Here is a 27,033-nt window from a genome sequence, read left to right on the forward strand (position 1 = left end):
TGGATACAAGGAAATTTCAAGGGAAATCGCGTCGCATCGTACTCTTATTGTACTGACATTCAATTTCAACATCGGGCGCCCGGATAACTCACAAGTACCAAATTCTATCATGATTTTGGTAATAACAGTTGATCTGAAATCTAAATCTTCCCACCTGCGTCAGTGAGAAAGTTCTGGAAAAAAAAAAAAACCCAGACATGAATTGAGGGTTTGGAGGCGAGGGGACTGAATGTGAACAGTCAGTTAGCAATGACTACACCTTTGCCCCAGCTAGGTGACATGGAAAACATAAGCTGTTTGGGGGCCCGAAGACAGCGTTTGAGGACCAATGCTGTAGGTAGTGGGTACCTATAAAACCACTGACCTACAGAATTGCTGAAGGTGCAGTGCATTTCATGTAAATAATATGGTGTATCCAACAAAATAAAGCAGCTATGCAGGATTAGGTTTTGCATCAGTAGATTTCCTCTCAAAGTGAATAATTTAACTTGCAACGTTCTCTTACAACCGTGGGGGTTGTAGTCATCAACTGACATTTGGACCCAAATTCTCACACTGAGGCTGACTTCCTATATAGAGCCTGTATGGTTAGAACTTTACATTAAAATACCATATGCTTTGTGTACACACAGCTACTGGAAGTAGACACTTCTATTTTTAAACGACAAGCGAGTGCAAATGGTTTTTCACTCCAGGGTCTGTAGAGTGGGATGTATGGAGAGATCAGTGTTCTTTGTATCAGGCATGGCATTTTAGAGCTAGCCATTACTAGCCTTCTATAGTAAAAGAGAATATATTGGTAAAAGTGCACAAAGAATGTTCAGACTCCTGTGTGTGACAGTGGGAGTTTCTGGCTACAGTTCTCAGATGACCTCCACCTGGCAGTGTGAAACAAACATCTGACTTGCCGCATATATACCTCTACCACAATTGATGCTATCCACAACAGATTTATGCCAATGGATCTGGTGGTTCTGTACAATCTGAGCTGACCATATACTAATCTGCAAGGTTTGTATTCACATTTGCTTGGTCATTATTTTGTATCCGCTCTGCTTTTCATACCAGCTGTTCAGGTCTAAACAAAATATTTGCAAACAGATTTCAGCATACCAGAAGTACTTTGTAAAAAGTACAAACAATGTCCATATGGCCAGTACGTTACAAATTGTATAAAATGCAATGTTACATTCTGACTGTTTAGAAAACGGAATATGTAGCTTCTAAAATTATTATATAAATATATATAGAACTTTATTTCCATGGTATCTGGGTACCCCCCTCCAAACAGTTTATCAGATATAGGATATACCATATACAGAGCTAGAGGCAGTCTTTAGGACAATAAAGCAAATGGTGATTCCAGTGGGTGGTTAGGACACCGTATATAAAGGTAACGGCCATTTATATTGGATGTATTGGGTAGAAACATGGTTTCTGTCCTATAACAAGAAGTTTCCACTGAGTTAACTGACTGTAAATTTGTTAAACAGGTGCTTAATGCCGGAGTCTGCTACACCAACGTCACGCCATCATTTAGGGGCCAGTTGCAAGTAGAACCATCTTCTGATTTCCTCACTGCACACAATGTCACTGAGCATTAGCGGCCTTCTTTTCTTGTTTCAATTGTTTCTTCTTCCGTTTCCTGCGCAGCTTAAGATCTATTTTTTTCTGCATCGTCTCCTGAATGTGTTCCTTGAATTTCTTTTTCTGCTTTTTAATTTTCTCAAGCTCTGCCTTTCTTTTTGCCTCCAGATCAGGGTCCTTAAAATAAAGTTAAAAAAAAATAATAAAAAAATAGTGTAGCAAATGTAGGTGCCTTTTACAGAGTGACAAAGCCAAGTACATGAAGCAAACTTGGATAATGTGTATAGCTACTGTGAGGTTAAACCGCAAGAGACATGCACAGTGGATGCTCCCCCAGTGTATGGAGATTTCAAAATATTGCAACAGGTGCTGGTAGGACATTTGGAAATTAAAGCTGGTACACACTAGGGCAGTGGTTTCCAACCCTGGTCCTCAAGTACCCCCAACAGTGCATGTTTTGCAGGTCTCCACACAGAATCACAAGTGACATAATTAGCTCCACCTGTGGATCTTTTCAAATGTGCCTAAATAATGAGTGCACCTGCTGGGTGACCTGGAAAACGTGCACTGTTGGGGGTACTTGAGGACCAGGGTTGGGAACCACTGCACTAGGCAATAAGTCATCCACTCTGGCGGATCGGGACAACACATCATTTACATAGGTGCACAATCGGGCAGTGTTTGTTTTTGGACAGCTGCAGCAGGTCCTTGCTATCTCGTGTCACTCCCTGCATCGGCAAATGTGAATGCACTTGCCAATGCAGGGCCCCATCGCGTTGTCCTTTGTGTACCCAGCTTAAGAGGGGACAGAATCAAATTATAAATTATACTACTTAGAATAACTCTAAGGACAAGATAAGTATTCCACTAACACTGTTCCCATACTCAAGTGAAAACACATTAAATCAGTCACAAACTGAACCAGTCTGGGTCATTACCTTCCCTTCCAGAATGAGCTGTTTCCTCTTGTGTATCTCCTTCTTCTCATCAAAGTCCGTACATTCAAGTTTCTAGGGTCAAGAGACAATTCATTTTATTTTACACAGGCAAAATGTCAACAGAAAAACTCAGCAGTCTTCTGAAAACATAAGATTTACATTAATTGCCACATTCAGATATAACTATGAAGTGCTACTCACAATTTCACATTCCCGCCGGGTCACATTCACCTGGGTGAGGATTTGCAGCACCTCACTTTCCTTCACAGCAAACTCTTTTAGTTTTATATCTATACAGAGAGATTGTTAGAAGTGTTAAAATGTTCCATCATTTTAGATCAGCATTCGACTACAAGTTATAGTGCAAAATATGTGTGTGTGTGTGTGTGTGTGTGTGTGTGTGTGTGAAGTATTGATAGACTAAATAAAATAAAGTGCATCAGCACAGACTGTCTAGCCCCTTTGTAACAAAGCACAGAACTAATCTACCTAGCAATGAACTATTTTCTGAGCATCACAGAATAAGGATTAAAGAGATCATCAATTGTGTGCTAAATAGAAGGCCTCAAAGTCCTGACCTAAACCAAAGAATAAGTGAGCACTCTTCTTCAGGAGGCCTATGACAATCTAAAGCCGGTATCAAAATACCCTGATTAATGTACGAAGGGCAGACCTCGTTATGTTGAATAGAAGACTGATGCACTTGGGAAAATGAGAAAAGGAGACTTGGAAGACAGAGCAGCCAAGTACAAAACCCTCTTAAGTAACAGAAAGGTTAGAAAACAGTCCCTGTTGTTCTGTAATTATTTATTTATTAACAGTTTCTTATATAGCGCAGCAGATTCAGTTGCGCTTTACAATAGTAATTAAAACATTTTCGCATCTCCTAGGTAAATAAAAGACACTACAAATGAGCCCATCATATGACTGGTTTTATTTCCAGAAGCTGATAACACAAGGATCCAATCTGAAAGGTTCAAAGTCCACCCTTAGCAGAAGATGGTAAGATTTGTTCGGTTTCAAAGAGAGTTCCACCTGGAACTCCCATGAGTGACCCTGTAACATACTAGACTGCCTTAAAAGGTTGACACCATCATTCCCAAAACTCTCATACAGAAAAGAATAACATGTTTATTTGATATGGGAATGGTTTTGGACTGGAAATGAAGACATTCACAATCTGAAGCAATTTCCACCATTCACTAGGAAGAGGAGAATTGCGCTGCAGAATGTGTTCGCTATAAGAACCTGTTAATAATAATAATAATAAAAATAATAATAATTAGATGTTAATCTCTATGGGACCTGGAACTCACCACACCAAGCGAACAAGCTCCTCCAGATACAGAGAAGGAAAATAAACCAGACACTACCCCTTACACAAACTTTGAAGTACTTTTTACATCAGTTCACTGATGGTGCTAACCAAGACATTCATGCAAGCTGTGAAAACAGTCGCAGTACCCTATTGTCCATTTCCATTGTCATTTTAGGCAGGTACCACTTCCAGCCTTAGGTCTCTTGTATAAAATTAAAGAGCAGATCAATATCTAACAGCCACAAGACAATAGCAAAACACTACAAAAATATAAAAATAAAGAAGGCTAACATGTCAAAAGGTACAGTAAACCCAAGGAAACCAAATACTTAGGGAAAGGAAAAAACACACACACACACAGCGGTTTCTCATTGTAGAAAGGATATAGATAGCTCCTAAAATGGCTGCTACTTCTGGCACGCAGTGGGCCTCTCTCACAAAGGTGCTAAGTAAAAAAGTGGAATGGGGCAAATACATTGTTTTTTTTTTGCGCACAGGAAAACAAATACTGGTTTCTTTCTGAATTGAGTGAATACGGGCCACTCCTCGTTTTATACAGACATTTAGAATTCAGTTGGGACAAGCTCCTTCCCAACTATAACTTTATACAAATCTGCCCTATCTGCAGTACAACAGGAGTATACCAAGGCCTATAAACTTGCTCCTCACTCTGCATCAGGCCCAGAGCACATGAGAGAGGTGGCATATGGAGAGTTATTACTCAGAAAAATATTCTGGACCAGCCCCACAAAGAGCAGGGGGGGGTCGACCTTAACAAGTGGTAAATAGGTCATGAACATTTCTAGACAAACAGGTTTCAAGGGTCTGTTCCAGAAACATTCTTCTTTAATGACCCAACAAATCCACAGTTCATCCAAGTAGAAATACAAAATGAGCACATTTTACAGTTCAATACAAAGTGCATAAAAGAACACATGCCATCCAATCAGGTGATGCTCCTTCTGTCTTGTCAGGGAAATCCCAAATCTGATTGGGCAGACTGTTAGATATGGCAGCAGCCTCAGCTGCATTATTGTCTTTATCCATTAATCCTACCAGGCTTACTTTCTGGACTGATACGAGGTTGACCTACTTACCTGTGGTGAATACAATCCTATATCATTTGCTGTTGGCTGGATTCATCTAATGTTCTAAAAATCATTACTCTTTACACACCATGTGATGGAGTCTAAATGCCCGGTTCATGTTTAGGTTTCCAGTTGCTGTACACAATTTATGTGGATAGATATAAAGGAACAGCTGCCAAGCACTTAAATAACAAAGATTGGTTTTTTTTCCATCCAGAAGATAAAATCAATCATGGATCACGGGGCACTATCTGAGCTTGTAATGATTCAGCACAGAATCTATGTCTCAGCATGTGAGAATAACGATTACGTTTGTACTCCGCACTACATGAGAAAATAAAAATCTGTGGCAGAGAATTTGCAAATCGAAAATCTATGTGCAATATTTAGCGTTGGTAAAACAAGCACTCCAACTCCACAAAATCTATTTTTTTATAGCCACAGAAAAAATAGCAAATGTTTAATTTGCCACTGAAATTGTATCTGCACTGTCAAAGTATATAAAATGCCTGATCTTAGCTGCAGGTACAGTAGTTGGTCTTATCTAACATTGTATTTACGGAATTCCTCAACACAGACAATTCTATATCCGTCCCCAGTGATATCTCAGCTGTCACAATCTAAGACAAGAAAGGAAGAAGCAATAGGAGCACTAACTTCAATAGGGAAATGAAAGTAACAGACACATGGCTGTAGTCATAAATCCTGTATATGTGATTTCAGAACACAGGGGGACGAATGTTATAGGGTGTGAGAATCAGGAAGTGACAGATTGTGGAAGAGTTTTCCCATACATTATTTTTAAAGCGGCAATCATTTACACTGAAACACTGAATGTTTTTGCCATGTAATTGATTGCTGCTTTAAACGAAATATGAAAATCTCTCACTTTCCATTTATCACACCCTGCTACATCCATTTTTACCTTCTGGTTTTTAGGTAGTACATATGTTTAAACTATTACCTCTCTGCTGTATTTGGCAAACCTATTTCTTCCTCCTTTTGCAGTTACCATATAAATAGGGACAGATCCTATTCTATATGAGCATCCAGCATGGGCGCGTAATAAGAAAAATCAGCACATTTCATATATACTCATCCTTTCATCACAATGCAACAACTTTAACTAGGCTCGAGAAACGCTAGTTCTGCGACCTTCCATCAGCATAAAGCAAGAGACATTAATACGTTCCATTACTGGGTATTGGGATTTGCAGATGTATTCCAACATCTGAGGTGTCAATCATGGATTTGCCTTGCATATCACACAAATGTCGTTTTCACAACCTGCTACTTACTGATCTTTTCTTCTATTGCATGTACTAGATGAATGTCATACTGAGTCACCAGTGTTATTGCCATGCCAGTGCGTCCTAACACAGAAGAAAGTATGTTACATAGATAAACATATATGATCACATATTCAAGTATGCCAACATGCATAACAGCCTATCATCCAGGAAATGTACCAAGTAGCCACACGTGGCTTCTAGTGCTGATAGATCCGGTACTTGTTTCCTAGCACGGCCACAATCGCGGGCATCGGGTGCCATTTTTAGTGGTCTGCGACGCGACCGACGCCCCGATTTTCCCATTGAAATGCATTGAAAAAAGTCTAAATCGCGTCGGACGCGGCTAAAAAAGGCTTAAATGGTCCAGAAGCGATGCCCCCGATTTCCCATAGGAAACAATGTTAAATGCCTCAATTTACCCGCGATGCCCCCGATTTCCCATAGGAAACAATGTTAAATGCCTCAATTTCACAAAATCATCATAGGGAACAATGGTAAATGGGCCAGAAACCCCCAAAAGCACCCCATAACAGTGAAATGTCCCCACAAAAGTAGTTGACGCCACCCCACGATCAACGCGAACCCGAAGCGTGGCGAGCGCAGCGGTACGCGTCCTCCGACCTTTTCATACCCCAACTATCCACGTCGGCGTGGAGTTGAGAATAGAATAGTGTGGCGAGCGCAGCGAGCCACCGAGCCCGAAGCGTGGCGAGCCCCGCGAGGGGACGCGGATACCTTCACAGGTAAACGCGTCCCTTCGCGGGCTTCACAGGTATCCGCGTCCGCTCGCCACGCTTCGGGCTCGGTGGCTCGCCACACTATTCTATTCTCAACTCCACGCTGATGTGGATAGTGGGGGTATGAAAAGGTCGGAGGACGCGTACCGCCACCGCTCGCCACGCTTCGGGTTCGCCACGCTTCGGGCTCGGTGGCTCGCTGCGCTCGCCACATTATTCTATTCTCAACTCCACGCCGACGTGGATAGTGGGGGTATGAAAAGGTCGGAGGACGCGTACCGCCACCGCCCGCCACGCTTCGGGTTCGCGTTGTTCGTGGGGTGGCGTAAACTACTTTTGGGGGGACATTTCACTGTTCAGGGGTGTTTTGGGGGTTTTCTGGCCCATTTACCATTGTTCCCTATGATGATTTGGGTAAATTGAGCCATTTAACATTGTTTCCTATGGGAAATCGGGGGCATCGCGGGTAAATTGAGGCATTTAACATTGTTCCCTATGGGGAAATCGCGTCGGTACCATCGCACCCGATTTTTTAGTGCATGCGATGGCCGCGATGCCCCCGATTTTTCCTCACGATGCCCACGATCATGATCGTTGTGGCCGTGCTAGGAAACAAGTACCATAGATCCTGTTCCAGAGAGTGCCATTCACGAGCAAGGCCACCTGTGCTGACATCTCGGCTACTTGGTACATTTCCTGGAGGATATAGTGTTAGTCATGTTCATAGAGATAGATAGATAGATAGATATATAGATAGATAGATAGATAGATAATGATTAAAGCAAGTAACTGGAAGAGATATCCATTTTATAGAATACTGCTAAAAACGAACAAATGTGGCAAAGGACAAATAACTATAAGAGCAGTGTATATTAGGAACGGTTCTTATCTGAATCGTTTTAAATAAGACATGCCTTAATGCATCCCACACCTGTATACAATGTGCAGGTCTTCCTGTGCAGTTTTTATTTTAATATCTTTATCAAGCAACTATCACCCAATGGAACTAACCCCTTTGTAGCTGAGCAGAATCCTACCTGCCCTTGCTGTGCGCCCTACACGGTGGATGTAGATCTTGGGAAGGCCTGGGGTATTGTGGTTGATCACAACCTGGACTGAGGGAATATCCAGCCCCCTATAAGAGTAAACAAATAATGTTAAATTATTCAAAATATCTCCACTTATGCATTAAGCAAAATGTTAAGGATAGCCCCATTCAATTCCTTTATTCCAATATAATTTGGAATACAAATAATTTAGAAAACAAGAAACAACTTTACTTGGAGCTAAAATAATTATTTCAGTTGTATGCAGTTATACATTAAAAGACTATTACAAAACACACACACACTCTAAATCAGCATTTGTATAAAAAGTTAGGAGAGAAAGTACCAGCCACCAGCTACTGATGAAAAATGACAGGAGATGATTGGTTGGTACTTTATCGCTATGACTTTTACCCCTAAAACTGTCGGGTAGACATATTATATCCACACATATTGTGCGGGTATAATGCTTCATGCTTAGCCCCTTTACCGAGGGGCCACAGAAAGAGGCAGCAACTAGGGTGAACAATCCTAGGACAGCGGGATTGGAGTTTCCAATCCCAGGATTAGACAACTCATGGGCAGTCTAATGCCGGACAGCGTCTGAGCAGGTACTCAGACGCTGCCCGGCTTCTCCCATCCCCGGCAGCACCGCTCTGTGCAGCGTGATGAGGTCAGAGGTCACATTGCGCAGTCTACACAGTCGCACAGACCATCTCGCCCTAGGCCCGCCCACCTGGGCTCCATCAGCCCACCCACCCGGTTTCCAGCTCCATCAGCCAGCCCGCTCGGCTCCACCACACATGTAAAGTAGATACAGGTATGTGGGGTGGCTGGGACAGGATGGGATTGAAAGAAATGCCCTGGGATTAGCATCCCTAGCAGCAACGAAATGAGGGTGAAACCACACTCTCCGGCGATACCCGTCAGACTCCCCCAAAGCGCATCAGCCTAATGCTTATGTGCTGTGACTTATCCCTGGCTCCAGTGATCAAGTGCGATATCGCCTGTGCAGCCTGGAGCCAGCACCCGCCACGGCCTGGGACAGTGCTGTCTCCACTGTGGTGAATGGGTGGACACTTGCAGCTGTCAAAATCTATAGTTGCAGGTGTCAGTGCTACTGACTATTCATACATTGCCCTGCATATCTGCATGCTATCTTGTAGATAGCAGCACCGATATGGACAGCGGAGTGATTCACAAACTTCTACACATTCATAAATGATGAAGAAGCAGCAAGTGCACAGAACATATGTGGATACCACTTCTCCTTCATATAGGAAGTTCTTACATCTGCTCCAGCATTTGTATGTAGTAGACAGCAGTTAAGGAGACATACAGAACACATACAATTACTGCTGATAGAACTCCTCACCTGGCTGCCACATCTGTCGCAATGAGAATCTTGAAAACACTGGATTTGAATTTTGAAAGTGCAGCAAATCTTTGTTTCTATGGTGAAAGGAAGACAAATGGGGTATTCACCATCAGTTGGTCACCATTAATTTTGATGCTGACATGAGACTGCTGGTGGTGAATGCGTTAATGGGAGATGGGCCAAAATGTAAGAATTCACAAAAGGTTCTTGACCAAGCTTTAAACAGACCTAACACATGGAGAAAACTGGCCTGGTGGGGGAGTGTTGCTATAAAGGCTTTTATTTATAATTAGATGATATAATTGGTGAAGACAGTTATGTCAGTATACGGACATCGTAATCCCGACTGTTCACTGCCCGACAGAGGGGTCCACGACCCTCATAGAACCTGTGGCAAGCGCAGCGAGTCACCAAGCCTAAAAGGGGCTATTTATCGCTGTACCGGCAGTTGGGATTCGGATATACGGTATACTAACCACCGGGATCCCAACCGCCGGTCAGTACGACACCCGAGATAACGGCATGCTGCATAATAAAAACGGACTGTCTATTTTCCTTAGAGCTGAGCCTCAAAGTCAATCTGGTTTAGTTTTGTTTTCAAAAGGACCAGCCTGGTTACATATCTCATAGCTGAAAACTGCATGTGCTCCCTGACCACCACATTAGCAGGGCTTACCTCATTTATCATACTCTGGAAGCTGGCAAGTATTATAATGGGGAAATTTGAAGTAAGCAGGTCAATGCACAGAATTTTTTTTAAAGCGCTCCATTCCAGTTACTAACAAGTAGATGATGGTGCCCTCACAATGAAGACTACGTAGTGGTGCAGAGCTGCGGCACTCGGAAATAAAACACTCCACGATGTGGCGGAATCGACAACATTTCAGTTTGAGAAAACAGTTTTCAATTATTATATATATGGCTGTCCTCTCTCCCCCATTACCTAACTCCATGACCAATCTGTCCCTCATCTCTCTCTCTTGAGCCACTCCATGCCGCTCTCATAGATCTCACAAAGCCTCTCTTTGCTGCTGCTCATACAAGTGACCATACTATATCAGTGTATGGAATTGTGGGCTGCCTGACCAATCACTGAAGCCCTCAGTGTCCAGAGAAGTTTGCCTAGGCAGAATGGACCTTATCATATAAAGATGAAGAAGTCTGATAACTTTGTCATGAAATACAATAATGGCTGATGGTCTACATAAGCACTTTTTAAAGCTAAAAAGCAAGAGTAAACTCAAATCTAAATTGCAGTGTAATACTCAAGCGGACATACATGTGTGGGCTAAATGCAGTAATGTATTTGCTCCTCTTGCATTATGCAGTTTGGTTTGTTCCAGATATAAAAGTTACTTTTTTTTTTTTTGCTTTGCTAACACCTCAGAATCAGCCCCATATTGAGCACTATTGATGTAGGTCATATCAACACAAAAAGCACATGCCCCACCTGATGCACAACCCAGTTTAAATAACCTCACAAAAGGTGTAAACTATCAAAGTGCCACCTGAAAGGCCCTTACCTGCTTCATCATAGAGTGCAGAGCTACAGATGGGAAGCTGTATTCACGTAGCATCATGTTCAGGATCTGGCAGTTCCTGTAGCAATACAAGAAATTAACCTTTAGCTGGTGGTTACAAATGTAACCACTTCGGTGGTATGGCTGGAAATTTTCCGGACTGAGCCACGCTGCAGGAGTGGGCTCTCCCTGGAAAATGTCATACATCAACCACCCCCCCCCCCCACCCACCCCCCAAAAAAACCCCAGCACTCAAGGGGTTAAGCAGATGGGTTTGTGCATGTGGAGGGTGGGCAATTCAATATTTGCCGATATAATTCAGGGCATTCCGACACTCTGTACTTTAAATACCAACAGTCAAATTACTGTCAGAAGCCATTTAAAACGGCCTGGATTCAGACTGTTGGAACGTTCAGACAGTCGGATTACAGGATTAAATACCCCCCCTAAGTGTCTGAATAGCATTTGATCCAGCTTTGTGTGCTGCTGGGGGATCACAAACCATCATCATACTTGCAGTGTCTCTGGTACAAGACTTAAGGTAGCCATACATCTACAGATCGATTGTCAGTTTGGGCTGGTTGGAACAAAAACCTGGTAATGGATGAGTGACAGTTTTTGGCAGTTTTCCAGCATTTCAAAGCAAACTGTCAACTGTCATTTACTCTCATCCATTACCAGGTTTTTGTTCCAACCAGCCCAATCTGACAAATCGATCTGTAGATGTATGGCAGCCTTTAGTCTGGCCATTGCTGATTTTAGAATTTCAACGGTACTTGTTTCCTAGCACGCCCACACCGATTTGCATCGGGGTGATCGTGTCGGAAAAATCGCGTCGGTCCCATCGCATGCGACCAAATCGCATGCGATGCGATCGACCCGATTTTTACATTGAATCAAATGTGAATAGGGTCCCTGGGACCCTATTTTACATTGGATTCAATGTAAAGTATTCCTCAGACCCCCAATTTTACCCCCTCAACGCCACCCCACGATTGACGCCAACCCGAAGCATGACGAGCGAAGCGAGCCCGCAAGGGGCGGCGGTGCGTGTCCTCCGACCTTTTCATACCCCTACTATCCACGTCGGCGTAGAGTTAAGAATATAAAGTGTGGCGAGTGCAGCGAGCCAAGCAAGGGGACGCGTATAACTTCACAGGTATACGCGTCCGCTCGCCTCGCTGCGCTCGCCACACTTTATATTCTCATCCCCACGCCAACGTGGATAGTAGGGGTATGAAAAGGTCGGAAGACGCGCACCGCCGCCCCACGCGGGCTCGCTGCGCTCGCCACGCTTCGGGTTGGCGTCAATCGTGGGGTGACGACGGGGCCATATACAATGTGAAATGGGTTCATATTGGCCCATTTCACATTGTTTCCTATGTGAGATGGACTTAATCAAGTCCATCTCATCTTGTGCCATTATAATGGCACAAGAACGACGCGATGCTCCAGATTTTAATGTTAAAAATATTTTAACATTGAAGCCTATGGCAAAATCGCGGGCATCGCGTCGGGGGCCATGTTAATGCACGCGACCGACGCGATGCCCCCCATTTTGCCTTTGCCGGCAAAATGGACCTGATTTCAAAGGAAATCGGGTCCATCGCGGGCATCGTGTACCTTAACTTTAAGGTACACGATGCCCGCGATTGTGGCCGTTCTAGGAAACAAGTATAATTTCAACACATCAGCAGAGTCAGTGCACAGTGTTTCCTCCATACGTATCCCTCTCTCTGGGCACTAGAGTAGAAGCTCTTACTTGCAAGTGCTGGTAAAGATCATGATGGACCAGTCATCATGCTCATCCTGGAACTTCTGGATGAGATGCACTAAATATGCATCCTTCACTCGCTCAGGCACAAGAATATACCGCTGATCTAACTGTTCCACTGTCCGCACCCTAAGGGAAAAAAAAAAAAAATTACACTAAAATTGTATAGAAGACATAGTGCAAAGTGTTCCACAACACAGCTTATCTAGATATTACTGGTTCCCAAAAGTAGTAGCAGAGGAACTGCAACAAAAGGTTTAAATTACCATTTTTACTTTTTCTGCTAGTATACACTACCGTTCAAAAGTTTGGGGTCACTTAGTGCTTTTCTATCAAACAAAAAAAAAAGAACATTTCTGAGGGTTTTTATCAATGAGGAAAATATGAAACAAAAATAGATTTTATACATTGTTAATGTGGTAAAGGATTATACTAGCTGCAATGTCTCCTTTTCAATGAAAGCTTTACTTAAGTGTATATAGGCCCATTTGCAGCAACCATCACGCCAGTGTTCTAATGGCGCATTGTGTTTGCTAATTACGTTAGAAGACTAATGGAGGATTAGGAAACTCTTGTGCAATTTTGTTAGCACAACTGAAAATGGATTTGCTAATTAGAGAATCTATAAAACTGGCCTTGCTTTGACTTAGTTGAATATCTGGAGCATCACATTTGTAGGTTCGATTATACTCTGAAAATGTCCAGAAACAGAACTTTCATGCGAAACTCAGTCTATTCTTGTTCTTAGAAATGAAGGCTTTTCCATGAGAGAAACTGACAAGAAACTGAACATTTCCTACAATGGTGTCTACCACTCCCTTCAGAGAACAGCACAAACAGGCTCTAACCACAGTAGAAAGAAGTGGGAGGCCCCGGGGCACAACTGAGCAAGAAGACAAGTACATTAGAGTCTCTAGTTTGAGAAATAGACACCTCACAGGTCCTCAACCGGCAGCTTCATTAAATGGTAGCCGCAAAATGCCCATGTCAATGTCTACAGTGAAAAGGCAACTCCGGAATGCTGGCCTTCTAGGCAGAATGGCAAATAAAAAGCAATATCTGAGACCAATAAAAGGAAAAGATTAATATGGGCAAAAAAACACAGACATTGAACAGAGGAAGATTGGGAAAAAATGTTATGGACAGACAAATCGAAGTTTGAGGTGCATGGATCACACAGAGGTACATTTGTGAGATGCAGAACAAGTGAAAAGATGCTGAAGAGTGCCTGACGCCATCTGGCAAGCATGGTGGAGGTAATGTTATGGTCTAGTGCTGCTTAAGAGCTGGTAAAGTGGGAGATTTGTGCAATGTAAAAAGGGATTTTAAATAAGGAAGGCTATCGCTCAGTTTTGCAATGCCATGTTATACCCTGGGGACAGAGCTTGATTGGAGCAAATTTCCTCCTCCAACAGGACAATGACCCAAAGCACACCTCCAAATTATGCAAGAACTATTTAAGGGAGAAGCAGGCAGCAGGTATTCTGTCTGTAACGGAGTATCCAGTGCAATCGCCAGATCTCAACCCCATTGAGTTGTTGGAGGAGCAGCTTGACCATACGTTATGTCAAGCCAATCCAAAATGTGGGAGGTGCTTCAGGAAGCATGGGGTGAAATATCTTCAGAATACCTCAACAAATGAACAGCTACAATGCCTACAGTCTGCAATGCTGTAATTTCTACAAAGGGAGCATTCTTTCATTAAAAGCAAAGTTTGAAGGACAAAATTATTATTTCAAATAAAAATCAAAAATCACTTTTAACCTCGACAATGTCTTGACTATAGAAAAATGCAATGGAAGTACCACACTGTTTCGTTAATGTCTTGACTATATGTTCTATTAATTTTGCAACTCATTTGATAAATAAAAGTCAGTTTTCATGGAAAACACAAAATTGTCCCGGTGACCCCAAACTTTTGAACGGTAGTGTAATTAACAGTCATAGTCCATCATCTTAAGAATACTATATGCAGAATTAAAAGGACACATTATAGGCCAAAAGCAAAATAGACAAGTCCCCAGGGCTTTACTGGATATAGCCAAAGTACCTGTCATCAGCAAACATATTTTACCTTGGCTACCAAATATGTAGTTGTGATCTCAATGTAGGGATTAGCATGAGGGCAATGGCTTGCACAGTCACACACAAAACAAGTTCTGCTAAGTCATGATGATAATAGTCCTTGAGTGAACAGATTCTTCCTCAAAAAGGAAGAGACTATGGTGGACAGATTCTTCCTCAAAAAGGAAGAGACTATGGTGGACCCGCCAACATCCTGTGAAGACTGGTGCCACCAAAAGCACCCAAACCCATTCTCAGGCTACCTATTAGAGAGTTTAAGGAAGTAAAGCTCAGAAAACTCATTGCGTGCCCTTCAACAGAATTGCTATGAAGTTCAAATGAAATGCTGGCTGATTCCCTCTTTTCAATCTGTCCAAAGATGTCCATACATGATGGTGTAGGATCGGATTGGTGAAATACTCAGCCTCTGTATTCCACCCGAGATAAACACGGCCAAATACATGGATGAATATATTTCTCCTGCCCATTTCCACCCCCCAGGAGGATGTCACAACTGTTGGCTCAGTCTTCATAGCTACTTATTTTATATTTTTAGTAGACTAAGGCAGTCTACTTTAGGGTGAAACCATCCTTTCACCCTAAAGTTATGGGAATGCCCTTGAAATGACGATGAACTTCCCAGAGTTGAAATTACGATCAACTTCCCAGAGTTCTGGGAATGCCCTTGAAATGATGATGGTGTAGGTATTGGAACTTGACCATTCCTCTCATGGCTCCTCCTCTTTGGGAGACTAAGGCAGTCTAATTTAGGGTGAAACCATCCTTTCACCGTAAAGGTGGTTTCTAATACTTTTGTTGAGGATCTCCTCACTTACTGGATACTATTAGGGCACTGAGGATCTACTTAATGATTAGGTTAGAGTTTAAGAAAACTATGAAGCTTACACAAGATCACTTGTGCAATTAGGCATGCATCGGGACTGTGAAACCTAATCCTTACAATGCAAGGCCACATTCTAGCAGATCAAGTACTTTGTGTGCAGTGCGATATGGAGCCTGGTCAACTGCAACTTGTTGCTCAACTGTTCGAACAGGAGCGTAACAAGAATAGGAAGCAGATCAGAATGACCCCACAAATTCCCTGTAGACTACAGACCTCATTTACATTAAGCTAGGGGGCAAACACCAGCTAGTATAGGACTACTCAATTTTATAGAACAAATACAAAGAGGTATATTCAATTCCTGTTGGAACTGCTGTCTTGTCAGAAAGACGGCAGTTTCCGACTTGAATAGGTTGGAAGGGGTTCCGACCTATTTCATAAGGTTTTTTTTTTTCCCCCGACAGGTCGGAATGTTCTGACCTGTCGGAAACCAGGCGGATTCGCGGAATAGTCGACAACCCACCTGCTTTTGTCAGAAAAGCGGCCAAATCCAACAGGTTTTGACCGTGTTTTCAGAAATCTCAAACTGAATTGAAAAAATGTTGGATTGAGGTAGGGATCCAGCTTTAAGTACTGATAGAAAGTGTGACGAGTTAAAAGTTATTCAAACCTTTGATTAGTTCTAAATATATTTTCCCCCAATCACGTTAGTGATCATATTCTGCACTGTAATGCAAGGACAGTACCATCCTGCTTTCTCTCCAGCTATCCAACGCTGAAATGTAGAATAGAATGTGATATTTACAAAGTACAGAATATAATGTGTATATACAGTGTTGATTTTACTGCCTGCATCTATCCATTAAAAAGTTAAGCAAAGGTCATACAATATGTATATAAAAAAAGAACTATAAGATTACTAGAAACATAGAATTTCACGGCAGATAAGAACCACTTGGCCCATCTAGTCTGCCCCTTTTTTAAACATGTTACCTCAAACCATATTTGATCCTTATTGATTTAGTCTTTGGATTTTTGCAACCCAAGTGCATGATTTTGCATTTTTTTGGCATTAAACTGTAGTTGCCATGCTCTTGACCATTCCTCTAATCTACCTAGATCATCAATCATTTGTTTTACCCCTCTTGGTGTGTCTACCCTGTTGCATACCTTTGTGTCATCTGCAAAAAGGCACATTTTACCCTCAATTCCATTTGCAATATCACCAATAAAGATATTAAAAAGCACTGGTCCAAGTACAGATCCCTGGAGTACTCCACTTGTAACCTTTCCCTCCTTTGACTGTATTCCGTTTACTACAACTCTCTGTTTTCTGTCCTGCAACCATGCTCTTATCCATTCAACTATCTTAGAATCCAATCCCAAGCTTTCAAGTTTATTTAACAGTCTGCGATGTGGGACAGTGTCAAAAGCCTTACTAAAGTCTAGATAAGCTACATCTACAGCCCCACCTTGATCTATTACTTTAGTCACCCAGTCAAAAAAGTCAATAAGATTTGTTTGACATGATCTTCCCCCAGTAAACCCATGCTGTTTTGGATCCTGTAAATTGCTGGTTTTGAGATATTCTACAACTCTTTCTTTTAAGAGTGTTTCCATCAATTTCCCTACTACTGATGTAAGGCTCACTGGTCGATAGTTGCTTACCTCTTCTTTGCTTCCACTTTTGTGCAGTGGGACTACATTCGCTGTTTTCCAGTCCTCTGGGATTACTCCAGTAGCTAGTGACTGGTTGAATAATTCTGTTATTGGTTTTACCAGCTCCCCTTTGAGCTCTTTTAGTATCCTTGGATGTATCCCATCTGGCCCCATTGATTTATCCACTTTCAGTTTTGAGAGTTCTGTGAGGACTTTCTCCTATGTAAATGTACTTGTTTCTCCCTCAGTTTTCTGACTATACTTGCAACTTACTCAGGTGTAATTCTGCTGCGGTCGTTCCTCATGCAGGTCCAGTTGGATGTTTGCACTGATGAGCAAATTACTGATGCATGCTACTTTGCAAATGTGCAAATCCTGGTTTGCGTTAAAGGGTCCTGGGACAAAGGACACAGGCACGACATCAGACTGTCAGTGATTAACAGTTTGATGCCACTTGGGGGCAGGGATGGGGCAGAAATAGCCTCCATTTGTGCCGCAACTGTTTAGGGGAAGGCAACAGGCCAGGGATTTCCATTGTTGCACAGAGATTTCTTGGCTTCTGCGACGGGCAGGTTGCATGTCCCCATGGGTGAGCAAGCCACCCATTGGTTAATGAGTGATCTGATGGTGCATACTAGGACACAGCTCATATCACTACGGCAGCAGGAGGCGTCTAATTGTAATCCGCCTCCTGCTGCAGCACCATCACTGCTGCTTCCAAGGATTCAAACATTAGCAAAATAGCTGGTCTGCTATAGACTGAGGGTTGCAGTTGGTGGATCAGCAGACAAAACTGAGTTTTTGTGGTCTTAAACACACATACAGACATCAAGACTGACTAATATCTAGTTAAATATTTTAATAGTCATTCAATACTTCTGCAGTCGGCATCCTGGCAGTCAAAATCCCCCTGCTGGAATTCTGACACTGGTCAGAAACCAGTGCCAGAATCCCGGGCTGTTTAGTGTTACACTGGGAGGGGGCATGTGCCGGAGGATTAGGCTGCAGAGTGGGGGTAGTTAACTTACATTGTAAGTGTCAGTATACTAACCAGAAGGATGCTGCTGTCAGTTTTATGATACTGGCATCCTTAGTTGTTAGGGAGAGTGAACTTCATTTATCCAATTCAGAAATAAAAACTATACCTTCTACAAACAAAAAACTCCTTTAGAGGGGAATAACAAAATGATATCCAGATAGGCACAATTAAGAAGGATTTACTATACATTCTGTTTCTTACTCTGAAGTGGATTCCCAAAAGAAAGGCTTGTTCATTGCAACAGATTTCAGCTCTTGCAAGGTGTCTGTCAAGGTGGCACTGAACAGCAGGGTTTGGCGCTGGGCAGGAACTGCTCCAAGGATTACTTGCAAGTCTTGGGTGAAGTCGGTGCAGCCCTGTTCCAGGAGGCGATCGGCTTCATCCAGGACCTGAGAGGCACAAATATCAAGACAACTTAATAGCTACACCAGCGTTTAAAAATCATCACAAGTGCTCCATTTGATAGTTTATTTTTAAATAATAATAATTAAAAAAAAAAGTAAAATAATTTACATGTTTAGTGTTCATTGTAGCACCTGCCATCTTTGAAAACCCATGCAGTTCCTGTTCCCTGCTGTGGCGTTTCTAACACAGGTCTGGTTTGCATATCAGTGCTGATATACAGACCACACTGTGCTAGAAGCACTACAGCAGACAGCCACACCCCAGGCAGGGAAGAGGAACTGCATGGGTTTTGAAAGATGGCGAGTGCTAGAATGAACACTAATGTTACTAGTGTAATGGCATGCATTAATGATTTATAACATTAGTAGGCTAAAATGTCCAACTAAATGTATTTAGTCACCAATATCTTACCAAGAACCTAATCTTCTTCATGCTGAAAGTGTTAGAACTCCGAATGTGGTCAGACAGACGACCAGGAGTGGCTATGACAACATGTGGCTTTTTGGACAGTTCCAAGGCTTGGGCAACCATATCTGGAATGGATAAAAGGAAATCGATGTACAAAGAAAATACAAGAGACAACTGACTTAAAGGTTTACCTAAAATCGGGGTTTATTTACAAAGATGGGAGTTCTATTGAAGATGAGGTGTTGCTATGGGCAACCAATCAGATTCCATCTATTTTCTTCTAGAAGGTGCTAAATAATAAGAATCGGATTGGTGCTATGGGCAACATCCTATCTTTAACAGAACTTAGTAAATAAAACCTATCATGATTGAAGATCACACTTATTTTAGAACTAGAGTCAAGAATTACTTGATACATACCCATTCCTCCAACAATAATGCAGTTCTTCAAACCTATTGGCTTGCCAAGTACTCGAAATTGTTCAGAAATCTGATATGCCAGTTCCCTGTGTGTGATAGAGGGCAAGCTATGCATTATATTCCGGGCAATAAAAGGTACATTTAGATTTAATTTTCTACAAAGTTAACAATCCTATTTCTGACATCTTTCCCTATGACTAATACTGACATCTCATACTTAGAACAGAGGCTTGTTTATGACTTATACAGATCAGAGTGGTTAATAATTAGACTGTCTAATACTTTGGCTAGACCAGTGCTTTTCAACCCTTAGATTTTCCCAAAGATTTCTGCTTGTAAAAGCAGGTGAGAAGTACGGACCCTGCAAAAAAGATGAACTCACCTGTGCACCATTAAAGAACTCCACAAAACATGCCCTGTTGGTGGCTTTTGAGGACTGAAATTGAGAAGCCAGATTGCTAGTCTGGTTTCTTCTAAATTGGCCCAGAACCGTGGCAGAAGAAATAATTGATCCAAGACCATAATCTATATGGAATTATCTGGTGAACAGTTGTCTTGTTAAACAAACATAGCTATATATTATTGCTCTGCATACGTTGTTCAATAGCGCATTCTAAATAGTAAAATAGGAGAAGAATGATATTTAAATGCAGTAGCTGTTCCCACAGCATACAGATGGCAGTACATAGAAGAGTTTGAAAGACCTGGAAATATAGGCTTACATAACTTCTGACTATATAGTGTGAAATGAACACGGAAGGGGATTAAATTACATGCAACAATTTAATGGGGGTTTAGCAGGGAAACAATTAGCCTCCCGACTTCTCCCAAAAGGTTAATGCCTGTTAACTTTGTGTGAATAAATGGTTGTAGTTACAATCAGTTATTCACCCTTCATTTGAGCACTGACGACTCAGTTAAGCAGCCCCCACATACAAAGGTAAAAGCGCTGTAACCATAACCAAAATTTGTTAACTTTGTGGAATGGAAGAAAAGTTCACAGATTCCAGCAGTTAGTAAGTGATGGCATTGGGACTATTTGTATAGCCCCCTGGTAAATGAATGCGGCTAATTCAAATCTGTAAAAGACTGTTACTGTCAAAATATGCAGCCCACTGTAAGGGATTTATTTACGAAGTTCTACTGAAGATGGGATGTTGCTATTAGTGTTCCCGCTAGGCTGTTTTAGCGGGGCGCTGCGCCCTGCCTGAATTTTAAAGGGCAAAATGCGCCCTGCCCCTCTCGCAGCGCCCCGCTAAAACCAGCCTAACGGGGAAGCCCAGCGTCGCCGTAGACGGCGATGCCCGGCAGCATAGTGGCTTCGGAGGGGCCGGCCTGCCCCCTTTGATGACAGTGGCGGTCGGGCCCGCCCCTTTGATGACACCGGCGACCCGGGACCGCCCCCAGCTGTGGCCCGGTCCGCCCCCCTGCCCGGTCTCCATCCTAGAGTGAACACTAGCTATGGGACACCAATTAGATTCTATTATCTTCTAGAAGGTGCTAAATAAATCGATTCCGATTGGTTGCTACAGGCAACATCTCATCTTCAATATAACTCCCATTTTAGTAAATAAACCCCTAAAGGAGGCAACGACACGATTTCCAATACTGGTAGCCAGTATAAAACATGCATACTCTTTACAGTAACTTGCAACTTTGGGTAAATGTTAAGAACACAGGTAAACTAATGTAATAAACAAACTCAAATTCTAACCTAAAAACATAAGTAAACGTTTACGCACACATATATCCATCTATACAGAGACACACGTCGTAGTCCATGGCAAAAAGGTTAGTGTACACCAGGGATGGGGAACCTTCGGCCCTACAGCAGTTGTTTAACTACACAGCCCAGCATGCCCTGCAACAGTTTTATTATCGCCAAATAGCAAAACTAGCATGCTGGGATGTGTAGTTTAAAGGCTAGAGGGCCATAAGGTTCCCCATCCCTGGTGTACGCTATGTTTATTGACACTTGTCTACAATTCAGTTAAGTTATTACAAGACCAATTTTTGCAACACATTTTACAGAAAGCACCACAGTAATATATTGTAGGACTGCAGTCTTTAGTACTAAAAGACCAAAAGTATATTTCGGAAGAGCCATAAAAGATGGTACAGGATAAAAACAAACTATGCCACAAAGCTTCTATTGAACATTTGTCCCCCTTCAGTGGTTTGTATGTGTGAAAAATGTTTTGTATAATGCAGAATATTGCAAAGAGATCAAATAGTAGAAATTTAGTACAGATTGCTCTTCCGCTCGGTATAAAAACAGAAAGCAAAATGTTACATACCGTATATACTCGAATATAAGCCGACTTTTTCAGCACATTTTTTATGCTGAAAAAGTCCACTTCGGCTTATACTCGAGTGAAGGGCGGCAGGGGGACCCAGCACAGCCAGCACCGTCCAGCATGGGGAGAGAGGGAGCAGTGGCGCACGGCCGGCCGGGTAGAGAGGGAGCAGAGGCGCACGGCCGGCCGGGGAGAGAGGGAGCAGCGGCGCACAGCCGGCCGGGGAGAGAGGGAGCAGCGGCGCACAGCCGGCCGGGGAGAGAGGGAGCAGCGGCGCACAGCCGGCCGGGGAGAGAGGGAGCAGCGGCGCACAGCCGGCCGGGGAGAGAGGGAGCAGCGGCGCACGGCCGGCCGGGGAGAGAGGGAGCAGTGGCGCACGGCCGCTATCTGAATACAGGAAGTAACCCGCTGCTACCGCTAGCAGGTACTTCCAGGTGCACTGCAGTAGCATGAGCCACATATGACGGCTTTCATAGTCCTGGAGCCGCAGTGGGACAGAACAGCGGGTACTCAGCGGTGGGAGTGGCCGCTCCTATGATCAAAGACTCGTCCACTCCCCTGCTGCTTTGCGATGGTCCCAGGGCTACTAGAGCATTGCAATGAGATACTGAGTAAGACAGGTACAGTAACATGGAGGGGGGGGTGCTGTGTAAGAGCAGTCAGGGGGAGAGGGGGGTACTGTCTGTAACAGAGGTGTAACTTGGGGGATGGAGTAGCGTGTGGATTTGGCGATTTGTGTGTCAAAGAGGTGTCGGTGGTGGGGGGTTGGTTATATTTGTGTCAGAGCTGTCAGTGTATGTGTGTGTATGAGTGGGTGAGTTTGGTGCTGTATGTGCCAGAGAGGGGTGTGTATGGTGGAAGAGGGGGTTGATGCTGTGTGTGATAGTTGTATCAGGTGGGGTAGGTGGTGTGCGTCAGTGTCAGGGGGGAGTAAGTATGTGAATGTGACCCTCACGCCCCCATTCAAAGCCACCTTTTTCTTTTTGGGAAGAAGATTGGTATCTATTTTTATTGTTTAAATTTACCCGTAGCTGCTGGATTTCCCACCCTAGGCTTATACTCGAGTCAATAATATTTCCCCGTTTTTTGTGGTAAAATTATGTACCTCGGCTTATATTCGGGTCGACTTATACTCGAGTATATACGGTATTTAAAATTTATGGAAAACACAATATACTAACCGGGTGGGTGTAAGTACCAGGCAAAATATTCCAAAAGGATCCTCAGAGAGTTTCTGGAGTATAGGCAGAATAAATGCAGCAGTTTTTCCACTGCCAGTTTTAGCACAACCCATGCAGTCCCGCCCTAAAATGACAAGAAAATTGCTGTTGGTTAGACTGTCCGCACAAACATGCCCACAGCTAAGATAACATACTACTCTGGGCAGTACAGTTGTAGAATGGAAAGCTTTAAGTTCAATGAAACCACCACATTATGCTTAAAAATACAATATACTTCAAACAGGAATAACATTTGTTGAGAACTTACCACCACTAAAGGGCATATCCTAATTGTCAGTGCTGATCGATTTTCCTCAGGAGCTGCTCTTCCACCTTTGCATTTAATATGTGGAAAACCCAGATGCCTGCATTTTGACCCTTATTCTGATCTGTGCGGATATATCCGCGTGCGTTCGGGCCGCCGATGTTTTGTGTCTGCGCATGTGCAGAGGCGTCTCTGCGCATGTGCGAGCGGGGCGTACGGCCAAATCCCGCATGATATGTGAACACTCCGAACAGGGGGTGGAGAGGGGCATGAAGGGCTATTTGGGCTCATTACCATATGCATACACCCCGCGTTTCATGGGAGTTCCCATGCAAACGCTGGGCGTACGTATGGTAATGCGGCCATGACGCACGTGTAGGGGGCGGACATATGACATCGCCGGATGTCAGCTGCCCGCCCTGATCCCTGCTTTTGCACGGAGAAATGTCTGTGTGGTCTGAGGTTGCGGGTGCTGGTGGAGCACTCGGTTCTGCATTCGATGGTCTGCGACCATCGAATGATGGTGGAGGTTCCCTTAGATGGAGGAGGCGTATTCCGTGAAAAATACACGTGCGGTCCGTTCGGCCAGCTTCTTACCGCATACGGACGGAGTTGGCGATCCGTATGGAAGGCGGGGTTTCGCACGCACGGTCCTGGCTGCATAATCGGCTCCGGCCGCACCGATCAGAATAAGGGCCTTTATGCAGAATCTATGTGTTACTATGCAAAGAAAATGATAATTTGGGGAAAAGCTAAAGGGGGAAATTTACCAAGATGTAGGATTCTGATTGGTTGCCCATAGCAACATCACATGTGAAGTAGAATACACATCTTATGCTGTGTACACACGGTCCGATTTCCTTTCCGATGTTGACGATATAGTCAACATCGGATCGGCATCGGATCAACATCGGATGCAGATCGCAAGGGTTTTAACCCTTGCGATCCCGATGCACGTTCACGTATCGGAAGCCAGAAAGTCTTGGCTGCCTTGTCTATATAGTGCAGATCTGCACTATATAGTCAAGATAGGATGCAAATCGGATGTGCCTTAAAGGCCCCCATACATTAGGCCGACTTGTCCTAGGGACAAGTCGGACCCAATTTACCTGCTCACCGCCCGGCAGCTCCCCGGGAGGCTCACATACAATTTGGTACTTGATGTGCCATTTTTACATGGGATAAATCGCATGCGATTTATCCCATGTAAAAAAAAACCCGGGGAGCTGCAGGGCGGTGAGCAGTAGTGGGGGCGGGCAGCGGCAGTAGTGGGGACGGGCAGCGGTGGTGGGGGCGGCCAGCGGCGGCGGGCAGCAGCAGCAGGCGGCGTTTGCGGTGAGCGCAGTGTACTTACACATAGCAGCAGCGGCGGGGACGGGACGCGCAGTGGCGGCTATTATATTTTTTAAATACTTGTCAAATGACCGGCCGCTCTCTGATTGGCTGAGAGCTCTCCGGCCAATCAGAGAGCGGCCGGTCATTTGACAAGTATTTTAAAAATATAATCGGATCGGATCAAATGTCACATACCTACGATTTTGGGCCGATTTCATCCGATTATCGGCAGCACAAAGTGCCGAAATCGGATGAAATCGTCCCAAAATCGCATAGTGTATGGGGGCCTTAAGATCCTATCCACGATCCTATCTGATCAGATCGTGGATAGGATCTTAAGGCACATCTAACGTGTGTACACACCATTAGTAAAATTTCCCCCACAGACTTGAAACACAGAACTTAATCCCGTGTCTAATTGGATATCTCCCCAAGTATATTGCTTCAGGGTAGAAGGTAGATAGTAAGCCACATGATGTGATTTACACATAAAGCAGTGGAAATAAGTGAAGTGAACAATCAGTATCAGAATACAATTTATCGATAAGAGCCAGTGATTGCAAATACACTCTAAATCGCGTATATTACCCAAAAGTGGGTCCTCGGGAAGCGCTCTGCTGCAGCCGGTTATGGTTTATTAGATCTAGAGTGCCTGGGTCTACAGTTAAAAGGGTTGACATGAAATAAAGTCAACAAAGGTTGACATGAGTTTTTCATGATTTTTTGGGTGTCAATGTTGACATGGATACTTTATAAGTGTACCGCTCCGGTCGCCATGCTGTGCTTGACACTATTATAATCTAATTTTATGTCCACGTGGATGGTAAAATATGAACAAGTAGGTTCATATCCCCCTTCATTACTCTGTATCTTTCTCTTCTTCCCACACATACCCTCTGTTTCCTTCCTCTCTCTGCCAGTCTCCCCCCAGCTAGAACTGTCTCACTCAGTTGCTAAACCTTTTTTCCACCCTGACACACATACGTTCTCTATTTCTCTGACAGCCCCTCTATCCCCATCTCTCTCCCAGACATAAGCAGTCTCTTGCTCCAAACTTTTTTCTCTCTCTCTCTTCCTGACACTGGCTATTCAGATCACTGGGCTGCTAATCTTGAGAGACCAGTGATCAGGTAAACATGCCCATGTACAGTCACAGCCATGCAAATCCATTTGCATCCACTCACCATCAACCCCCCCAACACTGATGATTTCCCAGGAATTACCTGCAAATATATGATAAATGGCCCCCCATACACTAGTGATTTGGCCTGTTTGCACTCAAGTCTGACAGGTCAGCACAAGAAACTAGGTGAAATCAGGCCAAATTGCATGTATTTGACATCCGAATGGACCCAATGCGCGGCCCCGTGTGCATAGTCGGAGGTGAGACGTGCTGCACATTAGATAAATCGTATGTACAGCAGTCAGATCCACACCATGGGTGCTTTTAAACCACCTGTGATTGATCGCATCCAATTTCCCTTAAACTCCAGCAAAAAATGGCACATCAGGTACAAAATTGGATGAAAGGACTCCCGGGGATCTGCCAAGGAATTTCAAGGGAAATCTGGTCCGATTTGCCTGAGCCACAAGTCAGACAATTGTATGGGGACTTAAAACTTCATCATGTAATCTATGAAGCCATGAGAACACGCATAGACAGGGAGAGGGACATTCATGAGAACTGCAGAGTAGATGGTCAACACAGTGATATACAGGGACAATTGCTGGCCACAATGCTCTGAAACCTGGGATGCGGACATCTACAGAGAACAGTCTGCTCATGAAGCTCAGCTGTAGCCTGTAGCACCCGAAATAGATACATAAAGACATACATAGAGCTAAGTGGCAGGTCACAAAGTAGGTGGCGGCACGCACACGCTATATCCCCCAGCACATACCATTAAGGATGGGCGGAATACAATGCTCCTGCACAGGGGTTGGCTTGCAGACCCCCATCTGCCTGCACTGCTGGATCAGCCACTGCGAAAGACCCAAATCCTCAAAACCCTCCATGCCGAGAGGATAGGGTTGCAATCGAGACGAGTGACACACGCGTGACTAGTCAGGCACTACTTCCGGCGCAGGCCTTTGCCGTCATATGGTTACATCCTCACAGGGGCAAACTACGGCGCTTCTGCGCTCCAGAATTCCGCCCCTCCCGCTGACTGCGCGTTGTACGCATGTGCGGGGTGCTGCTGGGCCGGGCGGAAGTGAGTGACACAGGCTGCTGCTGGCGGGTGACGTGTCTGGCTCAGCGATGGCAGCTCAGGGAGAAGTGGACGAACTGTTTGATGTGAAAAATTGGTTTTATATCGGCAGCTACCAACAGAGCATTAACGAGGCCCAGAGAGTGAAGGTGAGGGGCACGGAGGCAGCGATGTGAGGACGTGGCCGCA

General features: G+C 43.8%; 2 protein-coding genes across 2 annotated transcripts in view; one reads left to right on the plus strand and one right to left on the minus strand.

Annotated features, from left to right (window-relative positions):
* Positions 1-950: 950 nt before the first annotated feature.
* DDX49 (DEAD-box helicase 49) lies at positions 951-26,791 on the minus strand. Its single transcript, XM_083180564.1, has 13 exons — positions 26,536-26,791; positions 22,996-23,119; positions 19,518-19,603; positions 19,101-19,222; positions 18,486-18,673; positions 12,667-12,807; positions 10,908-10,983; positions 9,382-9,458; positions 7,998-8,095; positions 6,230-6,304; positions 2,727-2,815; positions 2,526-2,597; positions 951-1,764 (listed from the first exon to the last, which is right to left on the minus strand). Exons 1-13 carry the CDS (start codon positions 26,648-26,650, stop codon positions 1,591-1,593), a joined length of 1,437 nt encoding a protein of 478 aa, XP_083036690.1. The 5' UTR covers positions 26,651-26,791; the 3' UTR covers positions 951-1,590.
* The window catches only part of COPE (coat protein complex I subunit epsilon), a 29,387-nt gene continuing 29,123 nt past the window's right edge, over positions 26,770-27,033 (plus strand). Inside the window, exon 1 of the mRNA XM_083180574.1 lies at positions 26,770-26,993. Coding sequence (XP_083036700.1) covers positions 26,895-26,993 — 99 coding nt within the window. The 5' untranslated portion in view covers positions 26,770-26,894. The remainder of the gene's footprint in view (positions 26,994-27,033) is intronic.

This window comes from Crinia signifera, chromosome 1, assembly GCF_055691185.1.
Source record: "Crinia signifera chromosome 1, ASM5569118v1, whole genome shotgun sequence".
NCBI lineage: Eukaryota > Metazoa > Chordata > Amphibia > Anura > Myobatrachidae > Crinia > Crinia signifera.

What these genes read in the sequence shown, in the direction of transcription:
- DDX49 (XM_083180564.1), bottom strand. Translation starts at nt 26,650, where the DNA reads ATGGAGGGTTTTGAGGATTTGGGTCTTTCGCAGTGGCTGATCCAGCAG. An exon ending in TTTTGGGAATCCACTTCAGA is followed by an intron (nt 12,808 to 18,485) that starts GTAAGAAACAGA and finishes TTTTTCCCTTAG; the next exon opens with GGTGCGGACAGTGGAACAGT. An exon ending in GCGACAGATGTGGCAGCCAG is followed by an intron (nt 8,096 to 9,381) that starts GTGAGGAGTTCT and finishes TTACTCTTATAG; the next exon opens with GGGGCTGGATATTCCCTCAG.